At 38.1% G+C, this 24,270-nt stretch overlaps 1 protein-coding gene across 1 annotated transcript in view; it reads left to right on the top strand.

Moving 5' to 3' along the window:
* GLDC (glycine dehydrogenase (decarboxylating)) overlaps positions 1–24,270 on the top strand; it is a 68,637-nt gene that overhangs the window by 19,714 nt on the left and 24,653 nt on the right. The window contains exons 4-15 of the mRNA XM_004677653.2: positions 3,502–3,666; positions 6,627–6,704; positions 7,586–7,733; positions 7,909–8,105; positions 9,380–9,476; positions 10,954–11,059; positions 12,819–12,958; positions 13,533–13,613; positions 15,236–15,333; positions 15,725–15,809; positions 15,980–16,021; positions 17,188–17,330. Coding sequence (XP_004677710.1) covers positions 3,502–3,666; positions 6,627–6,704; positions 7,586–7,733; positions 7,909–8,105; positions 9,380–9,476; positions 10,954–11,059; positions 12,819–12,958; positions 13,533–13,613; positions 15,236–15,333; positions 15,725–15,809; positions 15,980–16,021; positions 17,188–17,330 — 1,380 coding nt within the window. The remainder of the gene's footprint in view (positions 1–3,501; positions 3,667–6,626; positions 6,705–7,585; positions 7,734–7,908; positions 8,106–9,379; positions 9,477–10,953; positions 11,060–12,818; positions 12,959–13,532; positions 13,614–15,235; positions 15,334–15,724; positions 15,810–15,979; positions 16,022–17,187; positions 17,331–24,270) is intronic.

Raw genomic sequence — 24,270 nt, 5'->3', positions numbered from 1 at the left:
GAAATTTAAAGCATTTATATTAAATAATAATTGCTTTTTTTCTATTAAAGTAACATTGGGTTAAAATATAGAGAAGTGCGGAAGTATAATCCAGTATCTATACAGATTATGTTATGATTACCACCAAAACACTTAATTTCCATTCTCCATCTATCTCTTTATTAAGAGAATGAATATGTAACCCTGAAAGAACTACTTTTTCTGCTTTTGGTGAGTGCAATGTATTTGCATTTTTGAAGGTTTCTTTCTCACTGTGATATTTGTAAAAGTTTGAATGGTGAACTCCAAATTTGTCAAAAGCAAATGGCCAGCCTGTCTTCCCCTTACAAAATGAGCCTCCAAAGGACATGAATGGGCCGCAGCATTCCAGCCTTCTGAATACTGGCAGCAGTCTGTGCTCTTGGTGGCTATACAGAATATTCACTATATTGCTTCCGGGCTGTGAGTGGATGTGTTGATTTACTGTAGGCACCGCCAATGTTTTGTGAAGGAAGCAATGTTGTTCACTGCTTTGCAGTCCCAGTTTGGGGGCACATTTAAAATACTACATTTTCATTCTCTGAAAGCTGATTGAACCAGTGGGCCACACTGCACCTCTCCGGGGCTGATAGGGAGGGCTGCACATTTCACATCATCGCCCACCCGAATGGTTTCCATAGAGATGAAACCAACAAATTCCGGTGACGTGAGGTGAAAACAAATGGACAACATAGCCTCCAAAGAATACGAACATTTGAATTCTTACAAGAAAATTTACATCTATTTGAAATCTATTTTTGAAAGAAATATTGAAAATCTATTTTTATGGAAGTCACTGTTCAAATGTTTTAGTGCTGATTACACCAGTCATTAATATAGAAAACTCACATTTTCTCTGTGGCTGTTTCTGTTTTGTGTAACTTTGGCGCTAGGATTAAAATAAGAGAATCTCATAAATGTTTGTCCTACTGCAAAACCGTCCACTATCACTCTCTTTCTCAATTTCAAAAGAAAAGTCACTGCTAAAATCATAAAGAATACTGATTGTTTTGGAATAAATGCTAATGCATCTTGACTTTATCACACATCCCATTTGAGCTGTAATGCCCTCTTGGATGTGCAGATAAATTTTTTTTTAAGATTTATTTATTTATGCATACAGAACTGGGGTACAGGCCAGAGGTGCAGGGGAGGTGAGAGGCTTCACCAGAGACAGAGTGGAGAGCAGAACAGGCAGACTGACAAGGTACACTGCTGAGGGGAGCAGCAGAAGGGCAGGAGAGTTCTGCCTCACCATGTGGGTCACCTTCCTGGCCTGGGATTGAACCCAAAGTACAGTAGCAGCTGATCATTTCGTAAGGCTGTGTCTTAACCCCTTGTGCCACCAGGGAGGCCCCTAAAATACTTCATATATTTTGTCTCATTTGAGTGTTAAGAAAATATCTGCTGTAGGTGATGCTGTATCTCCATCGATCTCCAAGATGAATTGACAGATGTTTAGTTACTTGTCCTACTTCACAGGTAGTTAAGTTAAATAGTGAAAGGTGAAACCAAGTCTTCTCAATACTCAGCATTGATGAGGATGTCAAACCAACCTGTGAATAATACTAGTCAAGTTAGTACAGACTGATAAGATCTTTCTGAAGAGAATATGATGATATGTTGAGAGATTTAGAATTAATTTTCATATAGCTTATTTGAAATTCCATTTCTAGGAAATTATCCTAAGGAACTAGGACAAAGAAATAGCTGCTCAGTGTTATGCTATTTCTAATATTTAAAATCAAAAGTGGTATTTAACTTGTTAAATAATCGACACAAAATGATTTAACGTCACATTTCAGTTAAAATTATATTGCCAAGTAATATTTAAAATTATTAGAAACTGCCCATAAATACAAGTAATGGAGATATTAGGGTACAAAACTTTACATAGATTATAATCTTACTTTGAAATATAAATATGGGCTCTCCATGGTTGCATAACGGGTTAAAGCACAGCACTACGAAACTCTCCAAAGCTACTGAAGCATGAATTTGATCCCTGGTCAGGGAGTTGACTCGCATGGCATGGCATACCTCTCCTGATCCACCCACTGCTTCTCTCAGTGGTGTGTTTCAGTTGATCTGCCCAATCTGTTCCCCACTCTGTCTCTTTTGAAACCTTTCACCACCCCCACCTCAGGCCTGTACTCCAGTTCATTAAGCATGAGTAAAGAAATCTTTAAAAAAAAATAAAAAAAAATATAAATATGTGTAACCTTAAAAAAAGTGCAGGAGTAAATTAACCTGAATGTGGTAATTACATCACAAAGTATATGTAAATCAGATAATCATACTGTTATATTTAAATATACATAATTTTATTCATCAGTTATACCTCAGTAAAGCTGGAAGAAATAAATATTAAAAAAAAAAAGTCACAAGTCAACAAAAAAGTGGGCAGACAATCCAACAGAAAATAGGTAGTACACTTAGGTGAGCCAATCACAAAAGAAAAAATGAACTGAAGAGAAATGCACCTACATTTCATCTATTATGTTAAATGTTTTGGCCGATTTTCTCAATAGATATCTGAATAATCCCACTTTTTTTTTTTTTGAATAATCCCACTTTTAAACCAAGAACTTATATAAGAATCAGGAAAAAAATATTGTAAAAGATGTTCCTAAGACATGGAAGATTAGTAACTGATATCTTTAAATTTTACAACATACAATAAAATGAGCAAAAATTACTGTTAATTTTACCACTCAGAGAAAACTGCTGTGTATATTCCAATTCACTTTTTTTTTACAAATTTACAAAAACAGGATCAATGGTACTTTATATTTAACTTTTAAAATGATATATCATAATCATCTTCCATATTGAGAAATATTCCTTTATACATAATTTTAACTGAATGCATAGAATTAATATTACATAATTTATTACTATCTTTTAGTGGACACTTAGTTTGTTGCTTATTTTTTCAACATTCAGTACTGTGGTGAATTTTTTTTTAAAGATTTATTTTATACATATAGAACTAGGATTCAGGCCAGAGGTGTGTGTGGGGGGGTAAGACAATTTACCAGAGACAGAGTGGGGAGCAAAATGGGCAGATGTACTGAAATACACTGCTGAGGGGAATAGTGGATGAGTCAAGAGAAGTCTGCCACACCATGTGGGTCACCACCCTGGCCGGGGATTAGCTTCTAGCTAGGAGAAAGATAATAGGAAATTTCTGTATATAACATAAGTATACTCAAATGGATTTTAGGAGGTAGCTGATATAAAATACAAATATATAAGACCATTAAAATAGAAGTATAAGATTAAAAAATAACAAAGGACTATGTTACAATGATTTAATTTTGAGCTTACTGGCAAAGGCTAAAAAGGAAGCTTACTGATGTATGATATAATTTTCAGGAGAGGCAAATTTAATTTTCAGGTGCCATATTCTAAAATGACCACCTTGTGAGGTTTTCTGAATACTGTATCACAGCTTGGCTATACCTTTTGTGTCTCTCACAGGGTCACACAGTATACTCCATACCAGCCAGAGGTGTCTCAGGGCAGACTGGAGAGTTTACTCAACTACCAGACCATGGTGTGTGACATCACAGGCATGGACATGGCCAACGCATCCCTGCTGGATGAGGCAACTGCAGCTGCAGAAGCCATGCAGCTGTGCCACAGGTCAGAGGCCAGCCCCTGAGTCCTCAGGGTGAAGGGTGATCTGTAGGTGCCCCCCCCCTGCCTGGCAGGCTGTGCCCTGTGCTTTGCCCACCTCTCCCCATGTCCCTCCTTATGTGTATGTATGAGATACATTGTATTATACATCTTTCTGCTATTAAGGTGAGATTTAAAGAAAAAACCTGAAATAGTCATGGATTCAAAAAACCACCATTGTATCTTAAATTTACACAATATTATCTGTCAAATATACTTTAATTTAAAAAGTCACTGCTTAACATTATTTAAGAAAGATATTTCTTTCTTTGCTCTTTTACACAATGTTATGTCAAGGAATCTACAGCAACTCTGAGATAGTTTTTGGAGACCAGTGATCCTCTCTGCCATCTTTGGTGTGAGGCTTTCATCCTCATGGTCATGTGAAGTCACTTGGGATATCCCTGTTCAATTTTTAAGAAACCTCCACTATACAACTGTCACTTATGCTCTATACACCCCTCTTCCTTCAAGTGAACTGAAGAAATTTAGTTTAGTTTTTTTTTTTTAAAGTTTTAGTTTATTTATTCATACAGAACTGTGGTACAGGCCAGAGGTACAGCAGGTGAGAGGATTCACCAGACATAGTGGGGAGCAGAACAGGCAGAACACTGCTGAGGGAAGCATTGGGTGGTTCTGGAGAGGTTTGCTGTTCCATGTGGGTCGCTTCCCTGGCTGGGGATCAAACTCATGCTATAGTGGCTGTGATAGCTCCATACTGCTGTGCTCTAACCTGTTGTACCACCAGGGAGGTTCCTGGGAAATTTTAGTTTTTTTAGATAGGGTCACATTGCTGTACCCTACATATTGGGGTTCTGTTACTAAGGTTGAGGGGCAGGGTGGATATCCAGTAGAAACTGGCAATGTACTGTAATATACAACAAAATATTGCCTTCTTTATGAATAATGTTGGACTTAGGCTGTACTTAATGTTGAATTTCTTGTCTTTTCATATCTAATAATTTGTGAACATTCCCCCATTTCTTTGTCTCCTCTCTACACTGTTATTGGCTACATGTTAGTACTCACATGCTTTTTAATCTTACCTCACCTCTATTATAGTTTGTTCCCCCCTGTTATTGTTTTGTGCATCTTTGTGATAAATCTTTGTCAAATGTTCTAATCATTTCCTGAGGCATCTTTTCTAGAAGTAGAATTACTGGGTCATGGTGTACAGTTAATAATTGCTCTCTAGTTCCCCATTTCCCTTCACTCTTTGCCTTGTGGGTACTTTGTGGAGTTTACCTTCCTGGTATAGTTCTCATGTAAATGATCATCTGGTTGGGAAATCTGCCCTCATTCATGATGTTTCTGTGTGAGGTTTTGTGTTCCTGAGCCCAGATGCCTGTGTAAGCCTCTTTCTTGGCTCCACAGGCCTTAGGGGTAGTGAGTCCTAAACTTGTTGGGCAGGTCTGGAGGCTTCTAAGTTCTAACCATAGATTCTTCTGCCTGAATTGCCTTGGGGTTGAGTTAAGTCTCTTCCAGTGGTTATGGATGGAAAACCACAGAGGAATGCTGTTCCACACACCCATCCTCATAGTTCTCAACTGTTCACTCACTTTCATCTATCTCTCCCTCATCTACCTTCTTGATGCTCTCCCAGCTCCACACCACCTCTTTTTCTAAATAAGAACTTCATCTCACACTTGCAGAAGCTGAGAGTTTTCTAGTCAGGAGTTCAGTCCTGAACTGATTAGTATTAATAGTACTCACATTCTGCAAATACTCGCTTTGCTTCCTGTCTCCTAATTCTTTTGTCTTTGGACCTGCATCTAACACTAATGCTTGACAAACAACCTAGTGTGTTTTTTATCTTTGATATTTTTTTTTCCCAGGATAATGATATTTTTGTTTTTATTTTAGGTTCTTTAGACTTAGGTTGTTTCTCCAATTTTATCTAGATTCAAAGTGGGAAGATCATTGTGTTGTAGAAGTAATCATTTTTTTTTAAAGATTTATTTATTTGTGCATACAGAACTGGGGTACAGGCCAGAGGCTCAGGGGCGGGGAGAGGCTTCACCAGAGACAGAGTGGGGAACAGAACAGGCAGATCGACGAAGCACACTGCTGAGGGGAGCAGCGGGCGGGTCAGGAGAGGTCTGCTATGCCATGCGGTCACCTCCGGGGCAGGCGGGAATCAAACTCATACGGAAGTGGCTATAGATTCTCAGTGCTGTGCTTTAACCCGCTGCGCCACCAGGGAGGGCCAGAAGTAATCATTTTTGTATCTTCCCTATTCTACTTCTCAATTAGCTTCATGTTTGTCATTAAAAAAAATTAAATTCAAGGAGTGTTGACTATGACGGCAAATTAAACCTGTTATTTCGCAGAGAAAGTTGCTATTAACTGTTCAGTACATACTTTTTGGGGAAATTAAAATGCATAGCAAAATATATGTGTATTCCTAACCCTTTTCTTTTTACCCATGTTTGCCCATCATACATGAAATTTTATACATCCCCATCAGTTCATTTCCTGAAACTATGTACTGATTGAACTCCCAGGATAAGGGTTCTGCACTCAACCCTGCTCCTTCAGTAGCCATGTCACAGCCTATCTCTATTTTGTGGAATGTGGACACTTGATTTAGATAATCTTTCATGTGTTCCTCTGCAATAAAATTCTCAGATGTTTTTATTTAGAAGAGATAGTGTTTTTATTTCCACTTGTATTGAATCTCTTTCCTTTCTCTTTTTCCTTGGAATGTTTTTTTAAAAATTGAAACTTTTGAAGATTGATTTTGCTGAATGAGGTTAGAATGGGAACTGGATTTCAGTGGCCTGCTACTCAATAATGTCTTTATAATCGACTCAGCATTTTTTGATAGTATGCTTAGACTTTTGTATGTAGCATTGTGCTTTACAGTCTTAGTAAATACTCTGGTTTCTTTAACATTCATATTTGATTATAGTTTTCCTTTTCAACAGACACAACAAGAGGAGGAAATTTTTTGTTGATCCCCGTTGTCATCCACAGACAATAGCTGTCATCCAGACTCGTGCCAAGTAATTTATTTTATTTGCATTTTGAATTCAGGGATATTATTGTATTTGATTTTGCTATTTCTATCACTTTCACACTTTTAAAGTGATTAGAGATCAAACTGGTTTAAATAGGTTTTGCTGAATTTTACATTTCCTTCTACTTATCTTTCTGGGATCTCACTCATAAATCAAGAACAGAATACACAGTGGCTTTAGTTGCCCCTGTTTTGTATTAAATTACCTTGTTTTGCTTTCTTTTTGTGAAAAGAAATTATGATTTTATGTGTGCTCTTGCAAACATAGTTTGTAGGTAATCCATAATATCATTATAATTTGATGTACATGAAAACATATATTTGTTTAGTATTAACTGGTTAAATGAACACAGCGCAGCTACCACTTGTGGGTGTGTTCAGTTGCATTCTTGTAATATCCAAGAAATGCCCCAGTAACCCTTTCCCACTGATCCTTAAGAAAGACTTTTTTGGCATATGATTGGAATTGGATGGTATTTAAAATGTAAGGGAAGTCTTCTTGATTATCATATTGATGTCTCTCTATTCATTAAGAATGATGCAAGTAAAAACATAAAGGCTTTTGATACAGGTAGTGATTCTTTAGCCCTAGGAAGTGATGTTTCTTGTTCTCTCCCAGGAGAAGGTATTGGCAGGATAAAGGGAGGGTGAGTGTGAGAGAAGTGGAAGCTAAACTCAAATGAACTTTAGTTGGTGTAAAGCGCGGTCACCATTGAAGAGCCAGGTATGGGATAAGATGTGTGTGTTGTGTGCTGAGATAGGGAGGTGTGGTGAGAGGTATTGAGGAAGGATTCTATCACCTATTAGTAATTTAATTTTCCCTTGAAAACCAAAGATATGACTGTCCTATGTCTTCTTTCTTTCTAGATTTACTGGAGTCCTCATTGAACTGAAATTACCCCATGAGATGGACTTCAGTGGAAAAGATGTCTGTGGAGTGTTGTTCCAGTACCCAGACACTGAGGGGAAGGTGGAAGACTTTATGGAACTCGTTGAGAGAGCCCATCAAACAGGGGTAGGCAAATCACCTCTCCTAGGGTTCCATGGGGATGTGTTCCCATGTCTAGTTATTATTCTTATTTTAATGAGTCTTAATTTCCATACTTTTATTACCTAGAATAGTAAAACTGTTTCTTTCCTACCTCCTTTCTTCAGGTAACAGCATTGTATTCTATTTGGTTCCTTTTTAGACTCTTGCCTGCTGTGCTACAGACCTTTTAGCTCTATGTATCTTGAGGCCTCCTGGAGAATTTGGGGTAGACATTGCCCTGGGCAGCTCACAGAGATTTGGGGTGCCTCTGGGCTATGGGGGACCACATGCAGCCTTTTTTGCTGTCAGAGAAAGCTTGGTGAGGATGATGCCTGGAAGAATGGTGGGGGTAACAAGGTAAAAGCAACTCATGTTTTATTATGGTTATGGTTTTTGTTGTTCTCCTGTTCACAGAAGTTGTTTGTTCCTCTCTAAATTTATTTGGGCCATATTGGTTTGGTTAAAGAAATGTCTAACAGATTCAGAAGAGATAACCTTTTTGGGGTATAACCTGGCACATTTTGCCAAATAACTTATTTTTTATGCATCTGGTAATGTGTGAGTATCATTTGCAAAATATTAATATGAAAGTCCTTCAAGTGAATTTGTTTAGGTTGATGAATGCCTTAAGAAACCGAATATTGTTCAGATCTAATTAGCTTCTTTCTTAAAAGTATTTTCATGCCATAGAATTATGTAAAAACAAGCACTATGATAGATTACTATACACACATTGGTATACGTTATTTCCTAGAAGTCTGAAACTTAGTGATTTGAAAAACTTTCAAATGGACTTTCTCAAGTGCTCCCTACTAGTTAAGAATTCATATCAATATCATGACTGTTACTTTGGAAATGGCCTTTTTGACATTTCATAAAAACTGGGCTATGAATGTAAGTGAAAAGTCTACGCAGGTGAGCACTATGATAATGTTTTTAAAATACTATCAATTCTCAATTCATCACTTGACAACAAAGTGCACATTGCTTTTTAATATAAAATAGTTTCTTCAGGTATTCTTAGATTAGGTTTTTTCAATATTGTCTTACCACATCAAGCAGAAAAATTTATAATTAAAATATTTAATATATTAATTATTGTCTTTGGATTATATTGACCTTAATGCTTTTCTGAAAATTAGAACCTAGAGTTTGGTGAAAGAAACAAGACAGCTCAAACTTTGTTTTTACTCGAATTTTTTATTTGTATCAGGAAGGAAATTTTCATCAGATAAATAGTAAGCTCATCAATACTTTTGACAACTGCATGATCAATTTAGATTTCTATTACGAAAATCCTTTGTCAGTTGCCCTTTTTAGCCTGTGTCTACCAAGAAATCAGAATGAAACTTAATCACCATCATTTTATTCAGCTGAATAATTCCAGGGAAGTTTTCCTTTTAAGTTTTCTAAAGTTATTTACAGAGCTCAGTGCCTCAAATCCTCAAAGCATAAACTAAGAGTTAGTGTCTTATTTAGAACAGGACATTTTGAAAATTGTTTATAATCTTGTACTCAAATAAATTTTCTGAATTCATTTTAATCAGGGAAGGAAAAAGGCATGTACATTTTTTTTTTACAACTCTTAATGCTGTATTATCTGTGATAATCAATACCTTACTTTGGTCCAGAGATGCTACTGGGAAAGAAGTGTATCGTCTTGCTCTTCAAACCAGGGAGCAACACATTCGGAGAGACAAGGCTACCAGCAACATCTGTACAGCTCAGGTATGTCACATTCCTGCCCTGCCCACTGAAGTCTTACAGCCTGTAAAATATAGTTTATCATTTACTTATTTGTTCATCTACTGAGTAGCAGAAATGTTAGGAATTTATTAGTAGAGAAGCTTTGTGGTCTTGTTCAGTATATGTTACATGTATACAGTATATGATTATATATGGTAATATAGTACATACAAATATAAATATAGTGTATGTCACTGATCTACTGTGCATGTACATACTGAACACTTCAGGGTCTATGGCATTCTTGGCCATTGGGTCGTTCTGTTATGAGTGGTGATGGGAGTATTTTTTTTAGGGCTGAGATGATGGCCTCCAGGATGCAATGTGGAAAGCAAAGTGAGGGTACTTGGGGTGATTGTGCTTGAGGACATGATCTATATTGGCTCACTGGTAATATTAATGGAACTCTTGAGGCATCTCTGAAAAGGTTGAGATAAAAGATAAAGATTGTTCCAGGATGTTCAAGTTGGCTAAGGGCTTGTCAGGGGGAACAGTATTTTCTGAGACCTCTCCTCCCTGAAGATCTTGAAGGAATACATTTTAGCATAAAATCCATTCCAGTTATCCTCTCTGCCCTCCTTTTCTATCTTTTGTGCTATCACTGTGGGGTCCTTCTTTGTGCCCCATACAGTATCCCTCATGAAGCATCCCTGGTGGTAGTATCTGTTTCTCTTATCTAAGATATCCCAAAGCCATTCCCTTCTATTTTCTATTGCACTAGAACAAACACTTTCCTATGCATATTTTTCTGAGACCTCAATTTAATAGTCAAGAGAAATATCTTTTTTTTAAAGATTTATTTATATATGCAGACAGAATTGGGGTACAAGGCAGAGATGCAGGGGCAGTGAGAGGATTCACCAGAGACAGAGTGGGGAGCAAACAGGCAAATCTATGAGGTACACTCTGAGGGGAACAGCAGGTCAGTCAGGAGAGGTCTGCCATACCATGTGATCACCTCCGGGGTAGGGGATCGAACTTGCACTGAAGCGGCTTCAGTTAGCTTGCAGTGCTGTGACCTAACCCGTTGCACCACCAAGGAGGGCCAAGAGGAATATCTTTATGAGAGAAATTGACCATGGTTTTAGTAGGGATTAATTTCGTAGGTTCTGGTTTTCTTTTCCTAATACATTTGCGAACTTATTTGCGTTTTACTTCCCTGTGCATTTTCATCTTGAGTAGTCCTTCACAGATTCTCCACTTATCTCTTGGTTGGTTGCCATTCAGTTTCTAATGCTTTATTTAAGCCCTTAGAAGAATTATATTCCCTGGATGCTGTTTCTGACTCAGATAGTCAGGCAGGCTATAAATGGTCCTCAGCCATCACAGAGAAAATAGTAAATCTAATCATTTTGCTTTGTCTATGTTTTTCATTTTGGTATCTCCTTCCATTAATCATAATAACTCCTTTCATTAATTGTTTTATCGCTTACTTGAACATCATATCTCTGTCGTTTAGGCCCTTTTGGCAAATATGTCTGCCATGTTTGCAATCTACCATGGTTCCTGTGGGTTGGAGCATATTGCCATGAGGGTACATAATGCCACTTTGATTTTGTCTGAAGGTGAGTCAGTTGTCTGTTTTAAAAATTGGGGGTGGGCTTTACTGGTGGTGCAGCAGTTAAAAGTCTCAGTGCTATCAAGTTATTTCCAGCCCATATGCAACAGCAGACCTCTCCTGTTTTGCCCACTGCTCCCCTTAGCAGCATATTTCAGTAGACCTGCCTGGTTCTGCTCCCCATTCTGTGAATCCTCTCACCCCCTACACCTCTGACCTACACCCCAATTATTGTATGCATAAATAAATAAAAATCTATCAAAAAATTAGGGACATGAGAACAGAGAACAAGTAAAATTGAAAACCATGAAAGTAAAATGAACTGGAAAAAATATTGTCAACATTAATGTAGACTGAGTGTTAATGTTTTTAATATATGAGGTTTTTAATCACTACTCCTATACCATACACATGAAGGAAAGAGCACTGAGAAGCAGAAGTGGGCAAAATACATAAAATTTAATTTTTTAAATAATAATATAAATACTTTTATATAAAAAGGACCACTGACCATAAAATTTCAATTTCACTATTTTTTCTTTTTTAAACCCAACTACAAATTATTTAAACTGCTTATATTTTCTATAGCAGGTATCTGCCCTTCCCCACCTCCCTAACCCCACCTATCATCCTTTATACTTTTTTGGCCCTTTCTCCTTTGCTCTGCCCTCTCAACCTTAGAAATCTTACTACTCTCGTTTAGATAAGCTTTATATTTTGTTGATTCTTCTACATTACTGTTATTCATGAATATGAAAATATCTGATATTTGTCTTTATTCTTCTGACTTGCTTTATTGCACATAATTTCCTTGAGCTCTTTACATTTTGCTCTAACTGACAATGTTTTGTCTTTCTGGATAGCTGTATAATGTTCCATTGTGTGGATATTCCATGTCTTCTTAATTCAATCCCCTGTCAGTGGGCATTTAGTTTGCTTCCACATGCTAGTTATTCTGAATAATGCTACAGTAAGCATTGCAGCTCAGGGACTTTTTGAGTTGATGATTTCAACTTCACTTAATCAAAGAAATGTAATTGAAAGACTAAAGTACAATTTCTTTCATTACATTGGCAATGATTAAATGAAGGTATTTGATTAAATGAAGAACTCTGATTTTGGTATTCTTTTATGAAGGTATTTGAATAATATGTATGAAATTTTTTTTAAAGTCCCAAAAATTTGATTCAGAAATTCTACTCTTGGAATATTCTACTCTAGGAATATTCTACTCAGAAATTCTACTCTAGAGTAGGATATAAATGTATAAAGAATTTCCACCAAAGCATTGTTTATAATAATATTATCTTAGGAACAATTTAAATGTCTACTAACAATCTAAAGTATGGTACAGCCACGACTCAGCGTTACATAGCCATTAAAATAAATTATATAGTTATTGACCAAAAAAGCAAAGATTTTCACAATACATTAACATTTTAAAAGATAAAGATATGCGTATGACATCAAATGTGCACATGCATGTGCACACACAAACACACCCACTACTTCTAAAGGAATGCATGCCAAATGTAACCAATAGTTACTTATGGACGGTGATTTTTCTCTTCTCTTAGTATAAGTATTTCACAATCCTCTATAGCATAGTAGTTTAATTCTTAAAAGCATTTTTTTAAATGCTTGAGTACACTGAGTAGGACTAGAAACAGACTTTAGTAGGATTAACCTCTATTTCTCTGTGAAATGTCAATGGCAAAGGATAAACTTTCTATGTTGGCTTCTGATGACTCTCCTGTATTTTCTAGGTCTCAAAAGAGCAGGACACCAACTGCAGCATGACTTGTTCTTTGATACTTTGAAGATTCAGTGTGGCTGTTCAGTGAAGGAAGTCTTGGAAAGGGCTGCTCAACGACAAATCAATTTTCGGCTCTTTAAGGATAGTACGGTCAGTCATTCTTCCAAATTTCTTTTCCAATTCTCTAAAATTTCATGCTTTTATTCATTAAAAGCTTTCCTAATGTTGGGTCTTTGGGTACAGTCATTTTTAAAAAGCAATTAAGAAATTTTGTTTTGTATTGCAACATTGTAGCCCTTTTAAACAAAAGGATAGAGCATATCCTTTTGAGGTTTCCTTAAACTCTGCACTTTCATATGTAGGGCTGTTACACATGTTTTGCTCATAATATTCTCTTTACAACATGACTGTTCGGTGAAGAATGTGATAAGTAATTTAATAAAGTAAGTTATGTGAAGATAAATGTATGCATACATGCTACCCATATTAGTGAGTGCCCTGCACTTAATGTTTGGGTCCAGGAGTGGCCCACGAAGCTCTAAAGCTTGTGAACCCTGGGACTCGCCTTCTTTTGGGGGCCGGCTTCGTTGTAATGGCACATGATATTTTGGAATGACTGTGAATTTTGTCTTGTACCTTCTTTGCATTGATCTCCCTTGGTGTTTCTCTGCTGGTTTGGAATTTAGAGCTGATGTTTTCTCCCTTTTTGTTTTTGTTTCTGTAGCTTGGTATTTCTCTTGATGAAACAGTTAGTGAAAAAGACCTGGATGACTTGTTATGGATCTTTGGTTGTGAGTCATCTGCAGTAAGTAAAATTGAAACATTCATTGTGATTATTTGAGATGATGTCAAAGATTGCTTTGCACCTTGAGTCTCAGTGTGAGGGAAAGTGAACTCAGGAGGGAAAATGGTCAGTCTACTGTCAAATTATGTTAGGATTGTCCCTGTGATTTTTGATAACTGGAGGCCATTGCTGTGTGTAGCCAGGCTAGTTGAAAGGATAGTCAGTGGTATTTAATGGGGACAGTCCCTAACACAAAGACTCATGACATTGACATCTTGGTTATGTTGATTCTTTGGAAAGCATGATACTCACGTAGCAAATGTTTACTGAATACTTCATAAGTGTCAGGTGCTATGGTAGGATAACAGTGAACTTGACCCCCTCGTGGAGCTTATAGTCTAACATTGATCCAAACAAACAAGTATATGATTATAGTCAAGGTGAATGATATGATACATGATGTTGGAAGAAGTTCTGTGAGTACAGTAGAAAAGTCCTTCTCTAAAACTTGTAAGCTAAGATTGTAGGCTAAGATCTGAAAGAAGAGTAGGGGTTATCTTGAATAAGTGGTACAGTTGAGAAAGGAGGATGGAACCAGTAATCCCTCCAGATATTGGAAAAGCAACCACAAAGGAGGCTAAGAGGAAAGAGTACATGAGAACTAGAAGTAGTTCAGTGTGCCGAGTTGATTTCTAAAACAACATAAAGGAACATTTGAGGAAAAAGGATGTGATTCCATGGAATAAAAATGAAATAGAAGAATCAGTAGCTACCTGGATCTGTAACGAGGTGTTAACCCCAAATTTCTCTGTAGCCTGCCACATAGTAAGCACTCTGAAAACATTTATTGAATGAACCAATAAAAGGAAGCATTTGCAGTAAAAATAGATATAGGGTCTAGGCTACTGAGCAGGTTGCCTGTGTCCTCCTTGACAGAGGACTTCAGCATTAGACCACAAATGTAAGTCATCAAAGAATATCACACTACTGTCTTTTACACTTTAATTAACAAGCTGTACTGAATAAGCATCTTTCTTCTGGAACTCAGCCCGAAATTTAATCCAGATGTTCCATATGTTCAAAAAATATTTATGGAGCATCCATCCAGGACTCTAAATGGTCATCAACCTCTCCTGTCTCAGCAATGTATTTCAGTCAATCTACCTGTTGTGCTCCACTCTGTCTCTGGTGAATCCTCTCATTCTGTGCACTTCTGGCCTGTACCCCAGCTCTTGTATGCATAAATAAATAAATCTTTTAAAAAAAGTGTTAAGTGAGGATCCTTATGTGAATTTTATAATAATAACTTTTTTGGATAGCCCTTCAAAATAATTAGCTGGAAATATTTCATTGCTCAGAAAACATGCAGGAAATGTCAACTTTTTTCAGTAAAAATCACACTTTTCCTTATTTTGACAAAGATGAACAGAACTTTTAAGAAAGATATTCTGAGGATGGCTACAATTCACAAGTCCTGATATCCATCAACACACCAGGCCAAACACCCTGAAGAACTGGGGGAAAGGAGTAGATTGGGAATTTCTGGTTCTCTATCAGAATATACACTGGCCTTAGCTTGGAAGCTGGAACCACGGTTCCAGGCACATTTCCTTGTTTTTAGTTTCTGTGATCTCTCTATGCAGGAGCTGGTTGCTGAAAGCATGGGTGAGGAACTCAGAGGTATTCCAGGTACTGCCCTCAAGAGAACCAGTCCATTCCTCACACATCAGGTGTTTAATAGGTTTGTATGGCTTGTATAACCTCTCTATTTTGTTGCATGGCTTGGAAGCATAGTAGAGAAAGCACACTCTTGATGTGGGCAAAGCACACATTTCCTGGGAGCCCTGTTCTCTTGGCAGAGTTTGGAAGTAAGTGTTGTCCATCTAAGTTCATACCTAGGAACTCAACATCCTCTTCTCCCCAGCCTTCCTCTCATGCCTCCAGACAACTTATTGTCCCAATAATCCCTTTTAGCTCCAAGGACATATTGTGTCCTCTTTCTAAGGATTTGTTAACTTTTGGCCCATGGTCCAATTTGATCTGTATGTTGAAGGTAGAGCTCAGTATGTCAAATCTTTCAGATGTGTATGAACTCATTTTATTGGTCCTAACCATGTCTGTTGTATTCGCAGCTATCACTCAGAAACAAATATTGTTCGATATATGAAGAAATTGGAAAACAAAGACATTTCCCTTGTTCACAGTATGATTCCACTGGTAACTGTTGCCCTTATTTCCAGTTGTGACCCCATCTCATCTTACCTCAGTGGGTCACATCTAATATTCTGCAGGAGGGATGAAGGGGCGGCCATGTGGAAAGATTGGAGGGCTGACATATGAATGATAAGAAATCACTAATGTGATACATTTGGATTTTCTTCTTTAAGGGGTCCTGCACCATGAAGCTCAACAGTTCATCAGAACTCGCAGTAAGTAGCTTATGTATATTAAAAAGGAGGCTAGTAGCTCATTGTTTTCACTTACAAATATAGAAGCTAACTAGAGAAAGCTGCTAACAGTATGATTGAAAACTACAGCAATAATGCTTAACTGTGCTATTTAATAATGTAGGTAGAAACCCTTATTTTTCATATTTTCAGTTAAATTTTGAGAAAAATTACTTTTTATTTAAAATAAGATTTATTTATACCTTCTTATCCCTTTCATGCCTCTTTATTAAATTTGCCATGTTAGAGCTTTAAAAATAAAACCAGGGCCCTCCCTGGTAGCACAACAGGTTAAAGCACAGCACTATGAAGCTTAAACCACTTTGGCATGAGTTCAATCCCCACCTGCCCTGCAGGAGATCCACATGGCGTGACAGACCTCTCCTGACCCGCCCGCTGCTCCCCTCAGCAGTGTACTTCGTCAATCTGCCTGTTCTGTACCCTACTCTGTCTCTGGTGAATCCTCTCACCCTCCGCATCTCTGGCCTGTACCCCAGTTCTGTACGAATAAATAAATAAATAAAAATAAAACAAAACCAATTTGTCGTTGCTGGTAAAATAAGAGATTTGAGGCTCTAGTGTATTTCTTATATCAGTAGAAAATTTGCATAAAATGCTTTTGTGGTTTGTTAAGTATTTCTACTAGGCTAGGATCCATTTTAGCATTTTTATATTACTTCTTTATTTCCTTCTGTAGTAGTTTTTTGTTGCAAGAAACCACTTCAGGAAAAGGAGATAATTTTGTGTTAGGGAGGTTTTTTACATTTACTTTTATGTTGTACTTTTCTGCTTAAGAAAGGGAGAAAATAATCTAGCATATAATAGTTTGATAAACCGTATTTGAAGCAACTCCTTGGATTGCATGTTGCAAATCTATTTTTCAGTCTTTTGGTTCTGAAAAGATAGAAAAAGATTTTTTTGTGTGTGTACGTTTCCTTTCTAGGCTACTTTATCCACTTGTAAAATGAAGACTGTGGTAGGACTTCAAGTAAACTAATATATCTCAAGTACTTAGAACCATAGTTGGTTCATATAACCACTTTTTGTGTTAGTTTTGCTATTATCATCATTGTCATAGTAGAAGTTAGTATTATGATCACCATTTTAATATATACTATACATATGTTTTCATCCCTCTTGCATTTCAGCCTATCACATGGAATGAGTTTGCTAACATCCACCCCTTTGTGCCTCTGGACCAAGCTCAAGGATACCAACAGCTTTTCCAAGAACTTGAAAAGGATTTGTGTGAACTCACAGGCTATGACCAAATCTCCTTCCAGCCTAACAGGTCAGGAGACTTCTCCCACTGTTTCCTTTAACTATTGTGTAACACTCACTCCAAAAACTTAGGGGCTTGAAACAATTACTTCATATCATTCTGAATAGACATTGTACTGCCCTGAGCTGAATGACTAGAAAGTCCAAAGTAATCTCATTAGTCTAGTTGGCAAGTCAGTGAGGCTGTTGACTGGCAGTTCACTCAAAGACATCAACCAGGACTTTGTTTGCATTTCATGTAGGCTTCTTGTGGTTGCTTGAGTTTCCTCATGGCATGATCTCTAGATTCAAAATAAACTGTCCTAAGATGGAAGGATGTGGAAGCTGCAGATCTCTCAGTTTCTGAGATTACACAGTATTCCAGAGTATTCTGTTAAGGCAAGTTACATGACTAGCTCAGATCAAATGTTGGATGGGACAACACAGAGTCTAAATTTTTTTTTTCTCTCCTCTCCTGCACCTAGTGCACCCCTGCCTTTCCTCCCTGCCTCCTTTCTACCTACAATGTGCTCTCCTGAAAAGAATAAATCCATTTCCCTACTTAAAAAGTGGTTGTTTTTTTTTTTAAATGATTCCAGGCCCTCCCTGATGGCACAGCGGGTTAAAGCGCAGCACTTCGAAGCTGACTGTGTCTACTTCTATGAGAGTTCGATCCCCGCCCCACATGGTGTGTCAGACCTCTCCTGACCTCTCCCCTCAGCAGTGAACGTCATCAGTCTGCTCCCCACTCTGACAACACATAGTCTGAATTTTGAGCTGTAGTTCATTGTGGGCCACCTTGTAGACTAATATGACTTTTCATGATGTAATTCATGAGGATTAGCGTCAAGTACACATTAACTCCTACAAGCAGCTATGTCTCAGTCTAATCAGATCATAGTTAGATATTATCAACCCTGGTCACCTGTTTGGTAAGTTAGATTATATAGCAAAACCATGTGCTTTGTGAAAACAGTTTACCCTCTAAAATATAAACCTTGGAACTCCTGGTGGCACAAGGGTTAAAGGCAGTACTATCAAGTTGTCACAAGCCACTGTAACACAAGTTCAGTTCCCAGCCAGTGAGGTGACCCACATGGTGCAGCAGAACTCTCCTGTCTTACTCCCTGCTCCCCTCAGCTGTGTATTTCTGCTCCCTACTCTGGCTCTGGTGAATCCTCTCACTCCTTGCCCCAATAGCCTATACACTGGTTCTTTTTGGCATAAATAAATAAATCTTAAAAAAAAAAAAGCAGGGCCCTCCCTGGTGGTGCAGTGGGTAAATGCAGCACCAAGAAGCTAAAGCCACTTCAGCATGAGTTCCATCCCAGCCAGCCCTGGAGGTGACCCACATGATGCGGCAGACCTCTTCTGACCCGCCTGCTGCTCCCCTCAGCAGTGTACTTCATCAGTCAGCCTGTTTTGCTTCCCACTCTGTCTCTGGTGAAGCCTCTCACCACCCCTGCACCTCTGGTCTGTACCCCGTCTGTATGCATAAATAAATAAATCTTTAAAAAAAAAAAAAAGACCTTTCAGGAAGAAAGCATATGGAAACAAAAAAAAGAAAAACAAGGTCATGGGGCTTTAATAATAGCCTCTCAAACCTTCATTTCATGGTTAGAAAGGGACTGATATTTCCATATCCTTTAGATCTTCATTAAATGCCATTATTCAGCTTTTAAAACATTTTTTAAGGAAGGAACCTTAGTAAATTTCTTTACTATATTATATATATTTTTTAAATCTTTTTTCATTTTGTACATTTTTTCATCTCAGTTGTAATCCCTGTGGACTTCCCACCTCCACTTCACCTATGTGCCATCACCATAGTCCTGTGAGCTCTTCCCACTCCAGTTTTGATCCTGTTCCCTTCTTTTCTTCCACTCCCAGCACCCCCCCCCCTGTAATTTTCTTAACTCAAGGCAGTAATACATTATGTTGAAAATACATAAACTTCGCCCCCTACTGATGGAATATTATAACAATTTCTGTGTCATATTACAGAGCAATTTTTCAAAACTATTTTAACTCTAAAATCATTAGCTTTTCAGGTAAATTTAAGTTCAAGTCAGGGTTCCCACATGACTCATCTAATGATAAGGAAGCTTGTGCTTGGGCTGCTAATAGCTTCACAGTGCTATGAAGGGAGCAACAGAGGCCACCAGGGAGGCCCCCATGTACTCCTGAGTTAAGTACCTTTATTACAATCCTAATCCATTTTATACGTAAGTGCTGCGTTTTCCACTGGTGACAACTGATGATGTATCCCACAGTCATATATAAGGACAGGCCATGTTCCTCTGTCATCATAACCATATCTGCAGTCATATTTCTAGCACAAGTATCCAAGTGTGCCTTGGGATTATGTTATGGTCCAATAAAATTTTTTCCCAAAGATCCAAAAATGTAACCATTCCAAGTATAAGTAATTGTGCCATTATAAAATATCAATCTTTTTACCTTTTCTTAGCAAAGGTAAAGATAAAATGAAAAAAGGGTTCGAAGTTCATTGTGTCCTTCAATTCCTGTTTTAATCTTTACAAAAGAGCTGAACTATCACCATACCTATGCCATGCTATGGTCAAATTCCAACTGCTTCCCTCTTTTGGGGAGTTAATTCACAATTATCAGCATCCCTGAAATTGCACACTAGGATAATATGCTAGCACTGGTAGTCGTGGGTTAAATCATCACAAAACTATTTACTTCTGTCAACACCATTGTATTTTCATTAGAATTTTTCTTAGTTTCTTCTAATCTATGGATTTCTCACAGATTCTTTATAGAATGAGTCTGGGTTTTAGGAGGAGTTTTCATGTATTCATGTAAACAAAATCACATAACTGTTCTTTCATCAGTAAAAGCTGTGCCTTATTTTTTTAAAAATGTTTATTTATTTATGCATACAGAAATGGGTACAGCCACAGATGCAGGGGCAGTGAGAGGCTTCACCAGAGACAGAGTAGGGACAGAACAGGCAGATCAACAAAGTACACTGCTGAGGGAACAGGGGATGAGACAGGAGAGGTCTGCTATGCCGAGTGGGTCAGCTCCTGGGTGGGGATCAAACTTGCAATGAAGTGTCCATGGCTTGGCTTAGCTTTGCAGTGTGTGCTCCAACCCGCTGGGCCACAAGGGAGGGCCCTGTGTCTTATTTTCTAACACAGCTTAAGCTTATGTTAACTCGGCACTTCTGCAGATCTGAGGCTCCCTATCCATCAACATCCGCAATGGCTCTCTGGCTCCTGAATATATGTCATGCCTCTATCCTAGCTGCCTCCACACATACATCAGGCTGTTGATGTCTCTGTTATTTTTCACAATATTTTCCACCAACAGATGGCACTAACAATTCCTTTATTTTAGTAATACCCTAGCAGCAAGCTTTGTGTGGAATTCAGAACATATCTTTTACATTTTTGGAGTTGAAACATACCTGATTTTAAGAATATCAAAGATAAAAAAAAAATCACCCAGCATTTCTGATCAAGTTTTTAGCATATTGCCTTTTTTTTAGATTGCTGGCTCCTAGCTCTTGTCTTTCATCTCTAGTCTATGAACACATTGATTTGTCCCCAACAAAACAAGGTGAATAGGAGAGAAAACACAAAGGAATATACAAAACCCATTTGTTAAGATTCCTCCCCACAACTGGACAGGATGACATTAATATTGGTTGCCTGGGCTGATGGGTAGAACTGGATTTTGAATAAATTTACCAAATATTTATTAGTGACTCTGAGTATTCCTCCATCCTATGAGGGGTATCATGCCCTATACTCTAATTGAGATTAAGGCAGGCACAGAGTCAACAGGAGAGCTATAATAATTTTTTTAAATTTATTTATTCATACAGAACTGGGGTACAGGTCAGAGGTGCAGGGACGGTGAGAGGCTTCACCAGAGACAGAGTGGGGAGCAGAACAGGCAGGTCTACAAAGTACACTGCTGAGGGGAGCAGCGGGTGGGTCAGGAGAGGTCTGCCTCACCATAATGATCACTTCCGGGGTGGGCGGAGATCGAACTCATGCTGAAGTGGCTTTAGTTTCTTAGTGCTGTGCTTTAACCTGCTGCGCCACCAGGGAGGGCCGCTATAATAATCTTTAATGTAAAGTGCATATGTAAGATGCTTCTATCAGAAGAATGAATAGAATAAAATGCTGTGATGTGAAAGGTACAGCTATTCACTCACTCTTTCAATCTATTGGTTTTTATTGAACATCCTAAGGTCTGTGTTCTTGACATAAAGAAGATGATACTTAGCAGGAATAAAAAAAAAAAAAAAAAAACAGAATAATGGGGCCCTCCCTGGTGGCGCACTGGGTCAAGTGCAAGGCTGCAAAGCTTTCAGCAGTCGCTTCAGCTGGAGTTCAATCCCTGGCCAGAGAGGTGACCCACAGCAGACCTCTCCTGTCTCACCTGCAGTTCTCCTCAGCAGTGTACTTCAGTCAGTCTGCCTGTCCTTCTCCCCACTCGTCTCTGGTGAATCCTCTCACTCCTCCCCGTACCTCTCTGGCTTGTACCACAGTTCTATATGCATAAGTAAATAAACTTAAAAAACAAACAGGATAATGGCAGAGGAAAAGGTGTTAGATGTGGGGCAGAACCCACAGGTCATGTGGGGATTTTTAAGGCCAATGGTCAGTAAATGAATTTTTGACTTTTAGAAAGACTTTAAATAAGAAGTGGAACTTGAGTTGGGATGGGTTAATACATATATGGGATTTGGGATATGGGAATAAGTGGGATTTGACTGGTGAGAGGGCAGTAGGAGTTAAACCAGATTAAGGGCTGTGGAAGTGCTAACTCAAATGTTGTGTTAACCCATCCAAGCTAGTGCCTGAACTAGTCAGAGTTGCTGCCCGACTGTTGATGATGGTGACAGTGATGTAAGTGGTTATAGCTGCCAGCACTTAATGAACCATTTACTTTTGCCTGGTACTTTATAAACACTTTACAATGGACTATCTCATTACTCTTCATGTCTTCACCCTCAGAGTGGGTGTAATTGTTATCTCCATTTTAGAGAAGAGAACACAGGCACGGGGACACTAAGTAACCACAGGTGTGAGTGGTTTGCATATTTGTTTTCTGTTTTCAAAATAAAGAACATCAAATGAGCTAGAACTTCTCAAAAACTAAATAAACATGAGACTAGTGCTGGCTCCTTCCCTGGAAGGGCACAGAGTGCTGCAGTGTGATTGATAAGGAATTGGGTGCCCAGATTTTGTGGGAGTGGGCCTTATGTTCTTAGTAGCCTGTTCTATCAGTCAGACAAGGGTTCTGTGAAGGCAAAACCAGTTTAGCCTCCAGCCTCAATGCTTGAAACGCATAGCATGCTCAGAAGAGCAGTTTGCTTACAAGGGAAGCGCAATGCTCCTCGAGGGAGGTCCACTTGTACCAAGTGAGCCTGTATGTCATTGTTGATTATTAGTCATGTAAAAGGCGAGAAAAACTCTTAACTCCATTTTTTTTTTTAAACATACAATGTTTATATGAAATGTCTAGAGTCAGCAAATCCATAGAGGCATAAAACAGATTTGTGGTTTCCAGGGACTTGGAGGGTGAGTGGGAGGGAATTGGAAATAATGATTTCATAAGAACAAGGTTCCCTTTTGAGGTGCTGAAGATGTACTGGTGCTTGAGAGTGGTGCTAGTTGAACAACATTGCAAATAGAGTACAAGCCATTGAATTATACATTTTAAAGTAGTTAAAATGGTAACTTTTATGTTATGGGAAGTTTACTTCCACTAAAAATACAATACAAATACTATTAAACAAAGGAAAGAAATAGTCTAAATTCTCAAGGGAAAAATACGTCTTTGAAAATGACTTATTTTAAGATCTAGAAAAAATGAAGCATTCTCAGTGACTTCAACTTAATGCCAGGAAGTTATGTCATCTTTCAGGAGGTGTAGAGATATCTATTAAACTTATTTTTTTTTATTACAAAAGTTTATTTTTACATCATTTTGTACATTTTTTTTCCCATCTCAATTGTAATCCCCGCGGGTTTCCCATCACCAAGTCACCCATGTGCCATCACCATAATCTCGTGCATTTCCCTTCCCCCCTGAACTCCATTTTTTAATGTGCAAAGGGGGGTAATGATAATTACCTGACCTCCTGCCTATTTTCACTTGATGCAGAGCATCTGGTCAATAGGAACACATAATGAGTGGCGTAGCAATATACTTACTGTTATCATTATTATTATCATTATTATTATTATTATTATTATTATTATTATTTTAACCTCACCTAGTCTCTTCTTTTGCTTCATGCTGTGGAAATCACCACTTTCCTTTTCTTTCTCCAGTCAGACTAGATTTTTCATCCTCACATTCTTCCCTGTTCTTGTTCTGTCCTCATGCTGAACTCTCAGTCATCGATTCTGTTGTCTCCTTCACCAAACCATAAATGTTTCTACACTAGTTTGCAAACACATCTAATCCAAATGATTCTGTCCTACCAATCTCTCAAAATAAATCTTCTATGTTCAACATTTTAGCGTTTAGTTTACAAATGAAAGAAAGTCTATCTAATTTATTCTTGAGCCTTATGCCTCTAGTGTATGATCAGAATGTTACAGGGGACCAGAAGAGATAAACGTGAAAGCCACTGGGCTTTCCACAGAGTAAAATGATGATATTATTATTTGAAATGGAGGACATTCCAAATGGGATTAAAAAACCTATTACTCACTTCCCTCTCCTTCCTGCACAGAGTACTGAGAACACTAAGTAACAATTTATGATCAACTCGGCATTGCTCACTGGAATGTTAGTCATTAAGTGTTCTTTCAAAGAAGAGTCTTCACTGAGTGTTCTGATGGGTATGGCCAGCCTCCAGCAGCCATGTGCATGCAGAGTCTAAGAAAGCCAACCCCGAGACTGCCGGGAATGGGACCACATTAAAGCGCATAGTTCTTTTGTGAAGTCACATGTTGGTGAACACTTGGCCTAAACCC

The sequence above is a fragment of the Condylura cristata genome, unplaced genomic scaffold, assembly GCF_000260355.1.
Source record: "Condylura cristata isolate star-nosed mole 26May11 unplaced genomic scaffold, ConCri1.0 scaffold00006, whole genome shotgun sequence".
NCBI classification, from domain to species: domain Eukaryota; kingdom Metazoa; phylum Chordata; class Mammalia; order Eulipotyphla; family Talpidae; genus Condylura; species Condylura cristata.
Note: the sequence above shows the minus strand (reverse complement) of the source record. Positions and strands in the feature narration are given on the sequence as shown.